The 20,309-nt window shown below is 35.7% G+C and overlaps 1 protein-coding gene across 1 annotated transcript in view; it reads left to right on the top strand.

Moving 5' to 3' along the window:
• The window catches only part of avl9 (AVL9 homolog (S. cerevisiase)), a 71,559-nt gene that overhangs the window by 37,054 nt on the left and 14,196 nt on the right, over window positions 1-20,309 (top strand). The window contains exons 3-15 of the mRNA XM_082152752.1: window positions 316-401; window positions 630-701; window positions 779-868; window positions 4,849-4,915; window positions 6,918-6,958; window positions 7,088-7,126; window positions 7,205-7,274; window positions 10,148-10,614; window positions 11,471-11,605; window positions 14,186-14,405; window positions 15,963-16,080; window positions 18,796-18,849; window positions 20,216-20,304. Coding sequence (XP_082008878.1) covers window positions 316-401; window positions 630-701; window positions 779-868; window positions 4,849-4,915; window positions 6,918-6,958; window positions 7,088-7,126; window positions 7,205-7,274; window positions 10,148-10,614; window positions 11,471-11,605; window positions 14,186-14,405; window positions 15,963-16,080; window positions 18,796-18,849; window positions 20,216-20,304 — 1,548 coding nt within the window. The remainder of the gene's footprint in view (window positions 1-315; window positions 402-629; window positions 702-778; window positions 869-4,848; window positions 4,916-6,917; window positions 6,959-7,087; window positions 7,127-7,204; window positions 7,275-10,147; window positions 10,615-11,470; window positions 11,606-14,185; window positions 14,406-15,962; window positions 16,081-18,795; window positions 18,850-20,215; window positions 20,305-20,309) is intronic.

The raw sequence follows: 20,309 nt of genomic DNA, 5'->3' as shown, positions 1-20,309 counted from the left end.
TTCAGACCAACCATGGGCGCACAAATGGGCGCAAAATGCATTTGCTATTTAAACAACATGGCGCAGGGCGTGAAAATGATAACTGTGTCAGGCTGAAGCTAGCAAAAAAAGTTCATTTTCACATCGACAACTACAAATACACTTTAGGCATAATCAATTGTATGTGTGTGTGTTTGTCTTTTTATTTTTTTATGTAAGATAAGATGATGGGGGTGTGGTATGTTCAGACTGAGCAATGATCATAGATATAATCAGTGAAGTATTTTATCAGCATATCTGTTTTAAAATGCACATTGTTATGTTTTTTATGGACAGACACTGTCTACTTTCATTTGCCTCCTCTGGATGGACAGCTGAAATGTGTTTATGGAGTGTCTTGCTACAGACAGATGGAGGCTAAGGTTTGTCCACAATAATTTATACTTACAATGCTTTGTGTAAGATAAAAATGTTTAATTGAGCATAACCCAGGGAAATGCTGTCGGTGCCATCATAATAATGTAAAACAGTTTCCTCAATCCAACATAAATTTCTCTAAATAAATAAATAAGCTGGGTTTTTTTTAATAGATACTGTTAAAGAATTACATTATATCTAGTCTTATATTATTGTAATTCTGTGTATTACAGGCACTGAAAGTACGAGAGGCAGATATCACGAGAGAGACAGTTCAGAAGAGTGTTTGCGTTCTCAGTCGATTGGTAAGCTGCATATGCTAGAGAAGCCTTGATTTACATACAAAAATACTGATTATTAATGTTATGCATTGTTGTTTCAGCCACTGTTTGGTATGATAGAGGCTAAACTTCAGCTCATAACTCACGCTTACTTTGAAGAAAAAGATTTCTCTCAGATCTCCATCCTAAAGGCAAGATCTTTCACACACATTACATTTTCAGATATTTTAAGAACTAATGCAGCTAGAAGATGTAAAGGACTAGTAAGTTCAAATGTTTTACACTTATGAAGTTAAGAACTCCAGTCATATCAGTGGTATATATATACACTCACCTAAAGGATTATTAGGAACACCTGTTCAATTTCTCATTAATGCAATTATCTAATCAACCAATCACATGGCAGTTGCTTCAATGCATTTAGGGGTGTGGTCCTGGTCAAGACAATCTACTGAACTCCAAACTGAATGTCAGAATGGGAAAGAAAGGTGATTTAAGCAATTTTGAGCGTGGCATGGTTGTTGGTGCCAGACGGGCCGGTCTGAGTATTTCACAATCTGCTCAGTTACTGGGATTTTCACGCACAACCATTTCTAGGGTTTACAAAGAATGGTGTGAAAAGGGAAAAACATCCAGTATGCGGCAGTCCTGTGGGCGAAAATGCCTTGTTGATGCTAGAGGTCAGAGGAGAATGGGCCGACTGATTCAAGCTGATAGAAGAGCAACTTTGACTGAAATAACCACTCGTTACAACCGAGGTATGCAGCAAAGCATTTGTGAAGCCACAACACGCACAACCTTGAGGCGGATGGGCTACAACAGCAGAAGACCCCACCGGGTACCACTCATCTCCACTACAAATAGGAAAAAGAGGCTACAATTTGCACGAGCTCACCAAAATTGGACAGTTGAAGACTGGAAAAATGTTGCCTGGTCTGATGAGTCTCGATTTCTGTTGAGACATTCAGATGGTAGAGTCAGAATTTGGCGTAAACAGAATGAGAACATGGATCCATCATGCCTTGTTACCACTGTGTAGGCTGGTGGTGGTGGTGTAATGGTGTGGGGGAGGTTTTCTTGGCACACTTTAGGCCCCTTAGTGCCAATTGGGCATCGTTTAAATACCACGGCCTACCTGAGCATTGTTTCTGACCATGTCCATCCCTTTATGACCACCATGTACCCATCCTCTGATGGCTACTTCCAGCAGGATAATGCACCATGTCACAAAGCTCGAATCATTTCAAATTGGTTTCTTGAACATGACAATGAGTTCACTGTACTAAAATGGCCCCCACAGTCACCAGATCTCAACCCAATAGAGCTTCGTGCCCTGGATGTGCATCCCACAAATCTCCATCAACTGCAAGATGCTTTCCTATCAATATGGGCCAACATTTCTAAAGAATGCTTTCAGCACCTTGTTGAATCAATGCCACGTAGAATTAAGGCAGTTCTGAAGGCGAAAGGGGGTCAAACACAGTATTAGTATGGTGTTCCTAATAATCCTTTAGGTGAGTGTATATACACATTATAAGGTGCATATATTACATGCATATATAAACATTGTGCACAATCTTAGATTTAGATCTTATGTCCAAAGGTAATGATCAAGATCCCTCAAAGTTTTTCATTTAGGGTCAATTTAAAATGGGAAGGGTTATAAAGAGGCTTGGGATGGGATACGTAAGAAATGATTAATTTCTTAATTAAGAAATTTAGAGCGTTTTAAGGACAAAAACCTGATAACATTTCTAAGGTATGGTAACTGTAGTATAAGTGGAAAAATTTACTCCGGACCATTGAATTATTAAAAAATAATGTGAAAAAAGTGAAAGTGACGTGTAGCCAATATGGTGTCCCATACTCATAATTTGTGCTCTGCATTTCACCCATCCAAGTGCACACACACAGCAGTGAATATTGAACACACACCTGGAGCAGTGGGCAGCCTGTCTCGAGAGCAGTGTTCATTTACTCACAACCCACAACCTTCGGGTTACAAGTCCAACTCTCTAACCATTAGGCCACAACTGCACTTTAATTATGCCATTAAAACCTTAATGTATTAACAGTAACAGATAAAGATGTTAACAGTTCTGAAGTATAAAATGTTAACTTTTTTATATTTATCTGAAAATAAACGATGACAGTGACAATAAGACCAGGTGCTTTAATTGACAAAATGAAAAGTATTTCTGTTTTTCACAGAATTTTTTAATTCAAAGTTGAATTCAAAGAAAAGGTGGTAATTGTCCACAAAGGTGCTATCAGTATAACATCACTAAAGCCCTGTACTGCTATTTTTGCCCATTGCCTTATGCATTACTATGCATTATAGTGCTATAGTGAAATACTGCTTTTTTTGATGTTGCATTAAATCATATTACACAAAGAAAAAAAGTTTTGGCCATATTGGACCCCATCCAACACAGTCTTTTGAGGAGTAAAGATGGTTCAGACAGTGGAAGATACATAAGGCAAGCTGCATGAGAGCAAATGATCCAATGAATCAGGTAGTGAAGCTGCTACACACACACAAACAAAATTCTGGGTTGTTTCAACCCATGTTTGAGTCAAATATGGTCGAACCCAACCATTTGTTTAATTTTTTTTTTATTAAATTTGTATGCCCAATGGTTAGGTTTGTCCATATTTGACCCAAACATAGGAAACAACCCAATATTTTTTAGAGTGTACAATCATTCACAAGATTAAAAACTGAGATGGAGTTTCCCAGCTGCCAAACACAGCAACTTCTTAAAATATATATCATTTAAAGATTCACATACACTAAGAAAACATTCATAATAATACAAAAATGCACAATTTGCACCTCATAACTGTCGACCCACTAATTAAGCCAGTGCTGCGTCACCTGAGGACAGGACTCACAAAAACATTTTTAACAGACAGAAACATTACAGACTTGCACAGACTCTCATTGAACTTACTTCTATCACTTCTTTTGACAAGTTTTCCAACACAACTCATTGGTGTATTTCAGACCAATTTCTCTCTGGATTTTGCGTGTGAAGCGCTAAAATATGGAACATGCGGCGCTCTTTAATACAGATTTTGTACGGAGCATGTTTTTTTTTTCTTTTGAATGTGCAAAGATTCCATAATATATGCGCTTGGTGTTATCACAACTTATTAAAAAATATAGGTAAATATTCATATTAACTTACCATAAAATCCTACCTCAAAGTCTGAAGCCAAGTGAAGAATCCAGAAAGTTTGACACAGAATAAAAAATTAATAAACCAGTTGCTGGGTCAAAATAACCCTACCAGCTGGAAGGTCTGTCTGTGTTCTGCTTCTGCAGTACTACAACCATGTCACTGTAAGTTGCACCCACTACTACAAGTAGGCAGTCGTGGTCTAATGGTTAGAGAGTCTGACCGTTAACCAAAGGTTGCTGGTCCAATTCTCAGTACCATCATGAAATGAACGAGGTGCCCTTGAGCAAGACACCTAACCCCCAATTGCTCCACGGGCGCCACAACAAAAATGTCTGCCCACTGCCCCGGGTGTGTGTTTGTGTGTGTGTGTGTGTGTGTGTGTGTGTGTGTGTGTGTGTGCGCACTTACTTGGATGGGTTAAATGCAGAGGACATATTTCAAGTATGGGTTACCATACTTGGCCTTCACATGTCACTTTCACTTTTTACAAGTCACACCTCCTGCAAAGAAAAAAGTCAATGACTGAAACAATTTTAGGACATTTATTTTAAATAAAGTACATTTATTTTTATGTTTTATGTATGAAATGTTCGTAAGGCTAACTTACATTGCTTTCGAATCCTATGAGAAAATAACAGTTATTAGTAAAACATAAAATAAATGATCAAACTCAAACGAAACTGTCTCACATATTAGGGGAGTTTGAGGTAAGTATATACCTCTATATAATGTAAATTAACACAAAGAAACTAACATACTGTGGATGTGTGCAAAAGGTCAATTATCCACCTACTTTCAGTTGCAGAATAAATTAATCGTAGGTGTCAAATACATCTGTACTTTTAGTAGTAACTTTAGAAGTAACTGCAAACATTTGCTTTTGTATAATGCTGCATCAACACAGATATAAGATATTTAAAGAAGACCACTTTTAAATCAGCCAGTAGCAAAAAAATCACTGTATGATTGTTCTTGGTTCTCTGTAGGAGCTCTACGATAATATGAACAGATCTTTAAGCTGTACGGCGCTGGAGGGATCACAGATTTATCTGGGTAATTCAAAAACACACATCTGCTTTTCACAACTATAATAGATAATTTCTCCCTTAAAGCCACAATATGTAACTTTTTTGCTTTAAAAATAGCAAAAATCACTATATCTATGTTATATTTTTTTTTTAGTTGTGTACTTACATTATCCCGACTGTTTCCAACAACTTTCAAACCAGGAGAAATTTGTAATTTAATTCGAGAAACATCCCGTTTCTTTATTTCCGTTTTGTCGCCATCAATGGCGTCATATCCACGTTGTCCCTGGTTTCCGCTCGTACTGCCATGGCAACCAGAGCTATGAACCAGAGCCCTCTGATAGTAACCAAAGCGACTGACGGTAGTTCGCAATGTCTATTTGCACGCTGTTGTTGTTTCGTTCAAACATTATGGACCATGGCAAGCAGACTTTGGATAAAAAAGGAGAACTAAAACAAGAATCAATATCAGCGCTGTGTTTTCGAGATGCCTAGAGCTCCCATAGACAGTATATAAACGAGAGCTCCAAGCGGACTTCGACCGCTTCTAACGTTACATGTAACGTTACTTTATTAAACAGGTGAGCACATTTACATAAAACTAATCAATGTTATATAGCTCAACATGATGAAATGTTAGAATATGATCTGTATGTTATTCTAATGTTGATCTAGCTTACTGCTAGTCTCATACAGACAAACTAACACATACATTTCAACACATTCAAATGCAGTTTAGTGTGATAGTGTAATGTTAGACCAATTGAAACAACGCTGCGTTACCTCACAAGTTTAATTTGTCTAATAAACTGACCTGTGACTGTGAGTAGTAATTCTGCACTCGCGTGTAACGTTAGTTCGGTAGAATGAAATGTCCATATTCCTTATGCGGGACTCGCGTCACGTGTGAAGCTGATAACAGTTAACGTTAGCTGTCTCTTAGCAATCCCGAACTGCTTCATATCACAGTCATGATAAAAGCATCGATGTATTCAGTCATCCATAAACATTATTAGATCCATAGATTAGATCGGTCGGCTTAACGTTGACGACAAGATCCATAATTCTTAGCAAATGTTGCGTCATCAAACTACGCCTTTGTTATTGTAAATAGGTTAGCGACCCCTAGTGCCGCAAATTCCATACTGTACGTTTAAAGGAATAGTTCACTTAAAAATGAAAATTCTGTCATAATTGACTCACCCTCAAGTTGTTTCAAACCTCTATGAATTTCTTTCTTCTGCTGAACACAAATGAAGATATTTTGAAGAATATCGGTAACCAGACATTTGATGTACATACTATGTAAGTCAATGGGGTCCATCAACTGTTTGGTTATCGACATTCTTCAAAATATATTATTTTGTGTTCAGCAGAAGAAAGAAATTCACAGAGGTTTGAAACAACTTGAGGGTGAGTCAATTATGACAGAATTTTCCTTTTTAAAAGAACTATTCCTTTAACTGACCCTAATTGGATGAGTGTGATGTCAAATTTGACCCCTATTTACTTTCCAAATACACATTTCTAGTCTTATTGTGTGACCAGTGCACATTATTGCAAAAGAAAGAAAAAAAAATAGAATATGTGGAGATGTTCTGGAGGATGTTCTTCAGCCCACACTACCCAATCAAAAAATTATTTCAAAAGCCTGTGTATGAAACACTCAATTTTAAGCTTGAAATATTTTGATTTTGAAATATTATATTTTGTGCTATACTTAAATATGCCTCATTAAAAACGTCAAATGGATTGCAAATACTGTTTTATGTTGCATTTAAATGCTTTTTAGGAGTATTTGAATAACTACATAAACAAACACCAGTTATGAAACTGTGCAGGCAATGTTTTTTTAGTTTTTTTTTTTTTTACACAACTTTGGGGTGTGATAAAGTCAAATAATTCAAAAGAAATGTGTACGTGTACATGATTAATATATATATACTTAACACAATATATTTGCCATTTCCAATCATTCATTTTTCTTCTTCTTCTTCTTATTATTATTATTTTTGTTTGTTCTGAAGGTCTGTCTGCCAGAGATTTGATCCTGCACTTTAAACACAAGGTAAAGGACTGGACTCATTTTAAATGCTGCTTCATCCTTTTGGATAATACATATTTATTTTGATCTTTATTATGCAACTTGTCTGATTTTGGACTAAATGTTTGTATTGTTTCTCTTTATTTGCTCTAGGTTCTGATTATTTTTAAACTGATTCTGCTAGAAAAGAAGGTAATTATTACCATCTCAATACACACTTTATATTAAAGTGGGATCTCAAGGATGATCACGTTTACTATCTCCCTATAGATCTTGTTTTATGTGACTCCGGTGAAGAGATTGGTTGAAACTCTGATGACTGTCCTGTCATTGTTTCCAGGTAAAAATGCTTTAAAACAAGTCTTTTGATATTGTGCCAGATTTGAATCGGCGGGTGTGCTATTCTAACAAAAAAAAATTGAAGCACTAACCTAAGTTAATAAAGAAATAGTAACACTGCAGAGTAACTTTAACAAGATACTATAAATGTTATTAAATTATCTAAAAATACAAACAGACTGAGCAGTGTAGCGAAAGGATAATCATATTATTCTGTCTTGTATTAATATACAAAAAGGATAACGGCTCTCGAACTGGAATCGACACATACTGTTTCTGCTGATAAGTGTTTTATTTACTGTTATTACATGGCTTGGTTGAATTCTAATGTAGAATGCGGTCTGTTATTTCTTGATAACAGACCGCTGCTAAGTATAACACACCGTTGCCATGAAAAACAGAGCGTTGCTATGGACGCAGGATTCTAACCGTAGAGACGGAACGGACTATTTTCTTTAGCGGAAGCAATACAATCGTTTTTAAATCAATAAACTCCTTTTTAAATCAATATTGTGTGTCAAATTATTGATTTATTTGGTTGGTAGCCATGTAATAAGCGGGATAATGTAGAGCGAGGCGGTTGTTATAGCGAATACAACCCCTTCAGGCTGATTCAAGACCCCTCCGCTTTGCGTCGGGGACGGGTCTTGATCAGCCTGTCGGGGTTGTATTCGCTATAACAACCGCCTCGCCCTACATTATCCCTTACTTGGTTCTTAGGTTACCAATACCACCGTCTTCCGCTCGAAGAACCTGATGGAAACGCACCTAATAAGCACTTTTTTTTGCGAACCTGGAAAAGATTCGCTTCACGTTTGGATTGATCAATCTAGTTCGTTGACGGGAGGAAAAAATATTGGACTGTTCTCAGGAAAAACGTTTTTGGGGTCAACAGAAGTATAGATAAAAAGGCACAGTACTGACAGGTTTATCACCAAAAGTGACTTTTATTTTGTGAAAGATACCAGAGCTCCAGCCCGTCAAGACACCGCACATCAGGGCTCGACAGTGCAAGCGTTTCACTCGCATTTGCGACTAAAAATAGATGCGAGCGAAGTGCGAATTGAAGTACAGGAGCATGAGTGCGAATAAAACTTCTTAAATATCTTAAATTGTATAAAAAACTTATCATCTTAAGATGTTTTCAATTTGGTTATGGAAAAACAGCGATACAGCCTAAAATGATTACTTAACTTTAAAAGCTAATTATTTAATTAAATGAATAACACTGATGAAAAGCATGGTGGAACGAGTGAAGGAGATGCCCTAAATGAAAATGCACATTCATCACTCTCTGACAGCAACTCTGCTGATGGAACAACAGAAAGTGTGATGCAAATAGTTGCCTCAATTTTTTTGAGTAAAACCAAGGCAATATTTTTTACAGTGTACATTATTCAAATTAAAAGTTGTATCTGCTAATATTAATGGACTTGAGATAACATGAACTTTAATATTGTTTTTAATTAACGTTAACAAAGAATAATAACTGATAATAACCAAGCTTTTTCTCATTGTTACTTAATGTTAGCCTACTTAATGCATTAACTAACCAACTAATGGGACCTTATTGTAAAGTGTTACCTATTGTTCTTTATAGTTATTTTGCACTTAAAACTGTTTGGAACATTTGTTTGCTTTATACATTTTTTGTGTATTGTTTTATTGTATATTGAAATGTTCAGAGTTGTTTTATTGTAAGAAAAAAGTTATTAAACCTGTTTAGAGGACAACACTTTATTCTAACCTAATGCAATACATGATACCATATAGGCTACCATTGTAAAAGCTTCAGCAATTATTGTTAAATAAAAATTTGATAACGTCACATGCCTATATATATATATATATATATATATATATATATATATACATACAGAGTTTAAAGTAGGACTATAAATAATACATAATGATTAAAAACAGTTTGAAGCAGAAATACCTTTTCTATTATTTTAATGTCTCTTTATATCCTCTTATTAAGCTAAAACACATTTGAAAAATTAGCATTGTGCCCCTAAAGTTTTTAATGCGCTCCTAAATTTTTCAACTTACGAGCACATATGCTCCTTGGGAAAAAAAAAGGAAGCGGCAATCCCTGAACATCTATTCCAGATAGACCCACCCCTAAAAGCAACATTAAAAACAAAGTGAAACAATCTCTTCCTGTCTAATTTGGCCATTCTTGGCTAGAGTAAACTGCAAAGTAGATTTTATGTTGGTGTTTATGTAGAAGGAATTATTTTAAAAAGTAAACTGAATTCTTTATGAATAATATTCTTAAGTAGGGCTGCACAATATATTGAAATTATCAAAATATCGCAAATGTATATATCGCGATATGCATATTGCAACTGCTTGCAATAACTAGGATCATGAACAAAAGACAAAGAGAAAATCACTTACTGCTCTTGGCTGAATAACTTTTGTAGCTTTAAATAAGAATCAGTATATTTTTAATTCATACAGTGAAAACTAAGCAGTGTTTTATTTTTACATTTGATTATTCAGTTTCTGTTGTTAAATAAACCTAATGTAGGATAACCTGAAACCCTAAACCCCGTGGTTTACACTGATGTTAAAATAACACTTCTTATGCTACAGTAAAACACTGCTGTTCACTTTCAGAAGTTTAGGGATGTTTTCTTGTCACAAAAAGAATGTGAAACAACTATGTAGGCTATATAATTTTTAATATATTTTAAAGATAATTTGTTTATTTTACACACTTTAAGTATTATTGTATCGCATACCGAATATTGCATTATTTAATGAGTTATCGCATATCGCATTTTTCTTCGATTTCGTGCAGCCCTATTCTTGAGTTATATAAAGTGACTCATTAAATTATTATTTTTTATTTGTATTTTTTTTCAGGTATAATAGAGCATGGGCTGGCAGATTCCTCTCACTATCAGCCCCGGAGGAGCATCTCAGAGGACTTCAGTTCACCAGAAATCATATCTGCAGATGAAGAATCATTCTCCATGTCTGCTACAGATGTTACTGACATACCAAAAGAGCTTGAGGGCAGGTATGATGTCAGTGACCAGCCGGATCAATCAAAGGCTTGTAACACTGCTTTGGACACACACTACCTTCAGCCTCACACAGGAAGCTTGCTGGACTCCTCAGAGTGTGAATGGGAGACCCTGGAGCCTCATGTGATGGATGAAATGGAAGAGAATGTGGACATAGATCATTCAGAGATGTTTGACACAGATTCAGGTCTGCCAATAACAGTACAGCCACAGTCAGCCACAGGACAGGGAACGTTGACCTCAGGCATTGTATCTGGATTGCAAGAAGACCAGTATGGACTACCACTCGCTATCTTTACAAAGGTGTGCACACAAGACACATTGTCACATCTACCATACTCTAGAGTAAAACTACACTTGTGCAAGTTCAGTAATTATAAAAAGCTTGAATATATTTGTTAAAACTGTTTATACTATAATTAATGAAATTTGGCATGCTTTTATTTAATTCAGATTCAGAATTTTTATTGTTAATTAAACAATAGGGAAAATGACTGTGAAGATACACTTGCATTTTTTTATTTTAGTCTAACGCAAACATTTTGCAAACGAATGCAAAAGAATTGACTTTTTTTCCCCCTCCCATTTCATATCACCATGTCCCTTTAGGGGCTCTGTAAAAAATGCAGTCGAGGTTAGTTTATAAAGTTTGCAACGTTTTTTGCACCAAAAATGTCCAATATTTATAAAATTCACTCTCTGGGAAAACACTAGGGATCTTACCACTTGCAAAAATGAATGTATAGTCCCACTGCTGTGATTGGCTAACTTCATCGCACTCTATCCACTATCCTCCTTTACAGTATCCTGTGTGTTTTAAAACTTGAGATAGCAAGTACTGTTATAGAGCCATATTTATTGTATCGCCCCAATAAAATTAGTTAATCATAAATATGCAATATGCAATTTAATAAAGTGGCAACAAAAGAAAAACCCCTAATGAAGTAAAAATGTTAGCAGACATGCACATTGAGTAGCAATGTAGTAACTGACAAAATTTCAACAAGAACGAGAATGCAGAAAAGATGCTTTTTACTCCAGAAAGTTGTTAGAACTTCTACCAACAGGGACTAACTGCTAACCAACCGAACCCTGACCACTGGATTAAACATGCAAGTTTGATTTGCATGACCTTTTGACTTCTTTACCCTGTTTCCAGGGTTACCTGTGCATGCCATACATGGCACTCCAACAGCACCACCTGCTATCAGACATAAGTGTTCGAGGTTTTGTTGCCGGAGCGACCAACATCCTCTTCCGTCAACAGCGCCACCTAAGTGATGCCGTTGTGGACGTGAGTCCATCAACTTTTTTTTCTTTGTTCTGTAAACACTCTAATTATGGAGACAGACATATGAGATATTATTAGGTGAATCTCACAAAGCCTGTCAAGAATGTGTGCAGCTCATTTCTTTGCATTGTGACGTTATATTCATGAGAGTTAAGTCTTCTCAATTCTCAATACTTTTGATTGTAATTCTCTTAATTCACGATGATATTTCTCAAGATTAATGTAATATAGTCAGGAAAATCATCCTGTCCAGACATTATAAATGATGAAAAAACTATTTAAAATAATATACATGACCAAAAGTGGACACTTTTCTAATTGATGTGTTTGGCTACATTAGCTACAGCCAATATAACGGGAGCATAAAATAAATACCTCAGACATACATTTTCAGAAGAATGGAGCTTATGACTTAAGACGACATAAAATAATTGCCTAATAGTTTTCTACAGCTATATAGCAGTTTTGTGTGAAAAACAGGCAGAAATTTAAGTTGTTCTTCACTGATACTTCCCCTCTGATGAACTTTTAACTGCTGTAGCTAGGTCTCTGAGAAGATCTGATTCAAATCAAATTTATCTGATTCAAAATCATTCATCCACAAATCAGACATTATCAGAGATGTCCTTATGATGGGTAAATAACAACCTACACGGTTCTACCATCACAGAAATGATAACGGTCAACTTGGATCATGTTGTCTAACCACTTTATAACATTGATGTCACTGAATCGCTTTCAGAGTGCGACATTTAATCACTGTTGTGGAAACCATAGAAATGAATGGGAGGTTGAATATAAGCCAGTAGGCTGTAGATAAGTGATAAGCTGTTTCAAAGTCAGTTTATTCAGCGTTTTGAAGCCATCCGTTAAAATAAAACAGTAAAACAGCATCTTGTCTCCCCACCCCAGTGTTTCTTTTTTTTTTTTTCATGCAGGCTTGCTTTAAAGCAAGTCTGACATTACTATTTATTTTTACAAAGATGTAAAGAATAGATAAGGCTTATTTGAAGATTTTCAGTGAACAATGACTTAAATTACCAGTATGGCTTCAGGAAACTTGGAATATAGCACAAACTGTTTGGCCACTTTTATTATGCTTTTAAGGTACTTTAGCATCCTTTCGAAAACTTGAATGCTTTAGTCCCCATTCATTGTGACTGCTTTGAAAAGAGCGACTGGCAGTCACAGTGATGACCGAATATTTTGTTAATTTGGGTAAACTATTCTTGAACTGTCATAAAAAATTATGTCATGATGCAAAACACAATACGGTGTTAATGGCCCAAACCCCTTAACTGTCACCTGCCCGTATACAGGCAACCTAAATTTACTTCACTATATTACTATTAAATCCTAATCTAGTCATGACAAACTATATATCGTTGGAAAGGTCTAAGACTCCTTAATAGATATTTCAGCATTGTTTTTTGTTACAATTTATGCCGGAACAGTAATAGATTAATTTATGACAAGAGCGCACCTACATCATAACAGGCGTTTCTGGCGTTTGTCACAAAAAGTCGACGCACACACTTTTAATAATTTAAACTTTGGTTTTCATGCTAAAAGTTCATAATAAAACATTGAATCTAGTATTTGTCAATAAAAAAAAATTATAAAATAATATTATCCTCTAAAAAGTATAATATACATATTATCCTCTAAAATATAATATAATCTTTTTTATTGCCTTTTTATTACATCACATATTTTAGTAGTTATCATAAATTAGGTATCATTTGAAAGCTTACGATCTCAGAATTCATCCTGTGATACATTGTGTTACCATAGAAACGGTACTCTAAATTATTTGATCAGGCTCCTCCCCCTTTGGGCGTCATCATGTTTCATAATTTATGATCAAAATATTTTCTAATCTTGACAAAACACATATTGTCGGAAAGGTCTGAGTCTCAAGGTTGCATATTTTGTGACAGAAGTGATATTTGGACAGAAATTTATTAATTTGTTATGGTAGAATGCATACAGTTAAATTCAATGGAATTCAATGACAGCCGGTGGCTATTTTTGGTAATACGCCTAAACAAAATCTCATGGGAACTTCAATTTTTGTGATATCAACTTCAAATTTGGAACACAACTTGGTTAGATATATGGCTTTGATTTTATAGTAATTTTTTTGTAAAATATATATTTTATATAAAAGAAAAATATTAAATAAATTATATTTTATTTAATGTAAATTTAAACTTCCATAACTTTTTCATACTTACATTTTTTGAAGTGCTTTCACCTCAGTAATAATCTGCATTTTCCCCCCTTTAAAACAAGACGAAACTTGGGTCTATACTCCAAAGCATTCTTGAATTACAACCATTTAAGCTTGATAGTGCATTTTAATGTCCATTCTCAAAAAGGGGGGTGACAGCTAAGGGGTTAAAATAGGCTTAATTTTTGTTTGCAATGTATACACATTTTTATTTCCTTATGTTTGAAATATGAAACTGGTCTGTTTTGTAGGGAGAGGTGTTTAAGTTAACCCATGAGGCTGTTAAACCAAATATCTTCTCGGATGTACAGCTGTTGAGAGTTAATTGTTTTAAATTTGCCTGTGTGCAGGTGGATGAAGCCCGTATTCAGATCCATGACCCAGAGCTGCGCAAAATGCTGTCTTTAAGTACAGCTGATCTGCGATTCGCTGATTACCTGGTGAAACATGTCACTGAAAATAAAGAGGATGTGTTTCTTGACGGGACAGGCTGGGAGGGTGGAGACGAGTGGATAAGGGCGCAGTTTGGCCTATATGTACACTCGCTGTTATCTTCTGCTCTACAGCAAGGTGTATTACAACACACACACATTTATATTAATTTGTGTAAAATGTTTTAGAATACCTGTTTGTATTATGAATGAACATGAATTAACAATGAACAATAGTAATTAAAGTGATGGAATAAGGGTGCATATGATGAAATGTTTTGAGTGTTGAAATGGAGACAATCTGTTATCTCGAACTTGTGATGTGATACAGTGACCCAACAATACAGCGCAAAACATCCATGCATCTAATCTCCTACAGTATGTCCATGGATGGATGGCCAGTTGATGTAACACACACATAAACAATCACACTCATATCTAGTTTCCAGTTCACCTAACCTGCATGTCTTTGGATTGTGGGGGAAACTGTAGTACCCAGAGGAAACCAACACCAACACGGGGAGATACAATCTGCACACAGAAATGGTCTCTTGGCTCAGCCAGGACTCAAACCATTGCCCTTTTTGCTTTGAGGCGAGAGTGTTACCCATTGCGCCATATATTTGTTTAAAGGGATAGTTCACCCTAAAATGAAATTTTTCAATTTGAAAAATGAAGTTATAATTTACTCACCCTGGTGTTGTTTGTAATGCCATATGCCCTTCTTTCCTTTTCAAGGAGAATTTCTTAAAAATGTCCCACTCTCTCTAGTCCATACAATGGCTGTGAATAGCGACCAATATCAAGCTTTTAAAAAAGATGCAGAATTATGACAGAATGATCCCATGCGACACGTTGCATGTATTCCATATTGCATATGTTCTGGGGATGTACGATAGGGTTTGGTGGAAAAACAAACCGAAATTTTCCGAAAATCACCAATTTAAACATATCCGAACCAGAACTCCAGGTCTCAGGTGACAGTCAGAATTGACAGATGTGAATGCGATAAAACAACAGATAAATTCACCTCAAAGAAGAAAGTACATGGATTGTATTTCATGTCGTGCTTTTATTCATCTTGATTTCTTGTGTGATTTTTCTGGGCGAATCTGAGTTAACTGCGGCACTAATAAGTGTCATGAACGCTTGCCAATCAGGATTTTCATTAAATAATACAATAAATTTTGATACAATAAAATGTAGTGTTTTTCACCAAACCCTATTGTACACCCCAGAACACTTGGGATGTATTACACGTGTCGTATCACCATTATGTGATACTTTTGCATCTTTTTTTTTTTTTTTTTAAAGCTTCATGCTGGTCGCTGCTCACTGCCATTTTATGGATGAGCACAAGCGAAAAAAAAAAAAAAAAAAATCTGTTTCTGTGGTCCGAAAAAGAAAGTAGGCCATATTACTTTAGAACAACACCAGGGTGAATAAATGATGACTTAATTTTCATTTTAGGGTGACCTATCCCTTTAAATCATCTGTTATCTTTGCCTTAGAGTATCACTATTTTACCACATCCAGGAATTCAGTGCCCCTTTTGTTTAATATTGTTTTGTTTTTTTATAAACAAGGTCAAGTTACCAACTGAACACATCACTCCAGGTTCATGTTCGTGTACTGTTGTGTCGTTGTGACTCTGAGGTTTTATTTAGTTTTTTTGTTGAATATTGTTTGTTATCAGATCATGAGCGGCTGTTGGCGGATTATGGAGCTGCGTTCACATCTGCCTGGAAAATCACACACAACTACAGACTGTGGATCAGCAACAAGCATCCAGCAATGGCCGAGATCACTCCAGGGTATGAGAATTGAGACAAATCAGAATAGATTACTTGCAGTAATTCTGCTACTGCTTAAATAATTTTTATAGTTTGCCAAAATAAAGTCAACCATATTTTAAAAAGGAGCTGGCTCATTCAGAAAAATATGTGAGACTTGGGATGGTGGTAACACATTTTGCTTTAACATTTGTAAATCATTATTGTTGTTTTTTTGGTCTCAAACTTTGATATTAATATTCCCACTATCAGGAGTTGTAACAGAAGGCTGGGTGGGTTGTAACCACCCTAGTGAAAAAATAGTATACTTAAGCACAATTTATTTGTATGTACTTTAGTATAACTAAATGTATTTGTGGCACGCTATAAATTGGTATACTTGAAGTCTGTTAAATTGGAAAAATAATTTTGTACTAAATGCATTTTAGTTGTCCAAAAGCATTGCTGAACTTCAGCTGAAGTTGTATTAAATATACTTGTTTGTGCTAAAGTAAAACTATTTAAAATAGGCTACAATAAAGTAATCTTTATAAATAATGGCACAGCAATGACACGCTTCTAGTATCTGTAAAACCGCATTCTTCCATCTTAAACATATATAAAAATTACGTCATATGCTCTCAATGACAAATGCGGAACAATTAGTTAATGCGTTCATGACATCAAGGCTAGATTATTGTAAAACTATTATGGGTGGTTGCCCTGCACGCTTAACAAATAAACTACAGCTGGTCCAAAATGCAGCAGCTAGAGTTCTTTCTAGAACCAGGAAGTATGACCATATTAGCCCGGTTCTGTCAACACTGCATTGGCTCCCTATTAAACATTGTATAAATTAAAAAATATTGCTGATTACTTACAAAGCACTAAATGGTTTAGCTCCGCAGTACTTGAGCGAGCTCTTAATGCATAATAATCAACCTTCACGTCAATTGCAATCTCAAAATTCCGGCCAGTTGATATTACCTAGAATATCAAAATCGACTGCTGGCGGTAGATCCTTTTCCTATTTAGCACCAAAACTTTGAAACAGTCTTCCTAACATTGTGTCCGGGAAGCAGACACACTCTGTCAGTTTAAATCTAGACTAAAAACACATCTCTTTGGCCTAGCATACACAACACATTATAAACTTATAATTCAGTGTTAGGCTGCATAGATTAGGTCAGCCGGAACCGGGAACACTTTCCATAAATCCTGATGTATTCGTTACATCATAAGAAGAATGGCGTCTATGCAAATATTAGTCTCTCTGTTTATCCCGAGGTTTAACGCACTCCGCCGGAGTGAAGTGTCAACTGGTCTCTCCCCTCTGAAGACCTCCTTCCCTTCCCTTTACCTCTGTACAGATAAAACGTTGTCAAAATAGTTTCAGTTCACATGGCTACGCGGAAGTTATTTGTTGAGGCCAATTTGTAAAGAAAGACTACACGCCTGCGCACATATATATTCAAACGTGCATACCTATAGACTAAACATGTAATACGCATGTAAAACTAACTTTAGCTGGACAATAAATTTATTCTAGAGCTGTTACTTTAATTTCCTATTATCACTGTAAAGCTGCTTTGAAACAATCTATATTGTTAAAAGCGCTATATAAATGAAGGTGAAATGACTTGACAGCTTAAGAATTTGCTTTTTACTGACATTTTTACAGACACCCCAGTATACCAGTAACTCGCTTATCCAGAGAACATCAGTAAGACAATGGGAACAGATATATGTTCATTGAATGTAGGAACCACAACGGACTGGATTCGAACCCAGGTCGCTGCCACACAGCACATTTGGTTTACTAGTTGCGCCACCGTGCAGATATGTATCACGCAAACTGGGGTTACTTTGCGTTCTTTCTATACTGTTACAAGTACTACTATAAGCAAACAGATTTTTCCATCAATGACAGCACAAATTATATGTATTTAAAGACTGCGAATTGCTGAGAAAAGTCTCACGTATCTCAACTTGAAGCTGTTAAAGAAAGCCAGCAGAAACAATATTAAATATCATCTGCAGAATGTTTTGTTTCCCTTTTATCTGACATGATCTGTCATTAACGCTGCAGGAAGCAATTGCATAAATCGGCATAACATTAGGTTTATTCTTGTTTATTCACTGCATTGCAAATTAAATATTAAACCAGATTTTCCCTTTTTCAAACTTCTACTGTAACCTCAAAAGGATGATGGTCATGTTTGATAACAATTTCATCCCTGTCACTAATTTTGAGTATCTAAATTGGTCAAATTGTGTTACAATAGTCCCTGGCCTCCACTATTCAAACATGGAAGACGTGCATTATTATATAAGCAACTCAGAACACTTGGTCACAAATTGTAAGGAACGTTTAAAGAACTGTGTTGTAAACTACCTTCAGTAAAGCATGTGTGGACATGAATGTACTATACAAACATAGTTACAAACTTACTCATTTACAAATGAAAAATGTGTTCAGTGACTTCATGTTCATTTACAAAACATGTTTAACTGCACCCTCGTTCACCAACTACCATTTTACCAATTTCTGGTATTAAGTTTTGTCATCTTTTATGCATCATTAGCACGTGTTGCTCAGTTGGCTTACTTTTCAAATAATTTTGAGGTTTTTAACTCTGCCCAATACAATTTTTTTTAACTTTCGAAGGGAGGTCAAGCATGTTTATCTCAAAAATAATTTTCAACAAATGTTTTACCATAACACAGAAAAATTTAACTTTGACTCTCTGTTCATAGACATCCATTCCAGGGTCAGTACAGTGTGGCCGATGTGAAGATCCGCTTGTCACAGTAAGTGTTACACTACGCTCTGTATACGCTCTTGTTTACATACTCCTTCATAGAGTAGTTTTAATATCCATTTAAAATGTCTGTAGAACTTTACTAGTGAATATGCAGTACTTATAAAAGGTGTTCTCCCCACTTGAGCTTTACATATTTTTTTCAAAGTGGGCCTACGTATACAGTATTGGCCAAAAGTGATGTCCAGAGGGAATATTTGTTTTTAATGACCCTACAAGTTCGATTAAACCATCAAAAATGTGGAAAATCAATATTTTAAATATGAGGAAAGAAAAAACTCTTAACTTGGTTGAGGTATTTATCTGGCAAAATTATTTGGCAAAAAGGCAAAGCTACAGATTTTATTTTACTGTGCAAAAAAGAAAATGCATAGAAAAACTAAAATCTCTCTGGAAAAAGTTCATTTCAGTAAAATGAAAGCAAACCCTGTGTATCATGATGCATTTTGGATCTTCTCTACAGCAAGCTCTTGAAGGCTTTTGAGAGTAGAAGGTACAATAAATGTAATAAAATACATAAAAAATTCTGACAAAGACTGCAAGACACCTTTCACTCAGAGGAACATATGTTTTCAATAGTTCAGTGATGCAAAGTCACTTCATACCACATCTCTAGATATTACTAAAACATTGTCACTAAAACCTGCAGTATTTTCTGTGTAAACATACATATTCTGTGCTTGAAGTGGGTTGGTGCGCACCGGTACGGGGCTTTTCTATTCACCGTTCAGGAAATTCTTCTTCTGAATTAAATTGTGACAACAACCATGTCCTTTTGTACAAAGACCCAACCTTTGAAGACAACAAATCCAAAAGTGAATTGAATGTGTACAGGGCCAGAGTTGCTAATGTATTTATTTATTAAGCTTTTTTTTTTTTTTTTTTTTACCAATTTCGAAATGGGGAACATCACAGGCAATTTTCATAAGAGCAACAATATTCATAGTTGGCCAGTTTAAAGTATAAGCTGCTAGATTAATACAAAAGCTAGAACAGAAGATAATTTAATTATAGTTAGAGTAAGTGCTTTGTTTATGGTTGTGGATTAGTCAAGTGCTTGTGGAAGAGATGTTTCTTCATGAAAGTTGTGGTGGTCTCAGCAGTTTGGATGGAGGTTGGCAGCTCATTCCACCAGAGAAGAACAGAGACAAGTTACTTTGTGCCTTGTTGTGAAAGAACAACCAGGCGCCACTTGTTCACTGGTGGGAGGCGGTAGGGAGCATACAAGTATAGTAGTGCACCCCCATGTATGACAGCTTCTCAGAAGTCTCAGTCTCAGATGGGGTTAATCATGGAATTGTACAAGAAATTGTAAAATTGGGAGTTTTTGTGATGGCTCACTCCTGTTATTTCAGTTCAATGCAGAACAGCGAGCGTGGGAAGAAGATTGGGAATGCTGTGATGTCAACGAGCAGAAGTGTCGTGCAAACAGGAAAGGCTGTCGGTAAG

This window comes from Leuciscus leuciscus, assembly GCF_965113295.1.
Source record: "Leuciscus leuciscus genome assembly, chromosome: 21".
Classification (NCBI taxonomy): Eukaryota; Metazoa; Chordata; class Actinopteri; order Cypriniformes; family Leuciscidae; genus Leuciscus; species Leuciscus leuciscus.
Note: the sequence above shows the minus strand (reverse complement) of the source record. Positions and strands in the feature narration are given on the sequence as shown.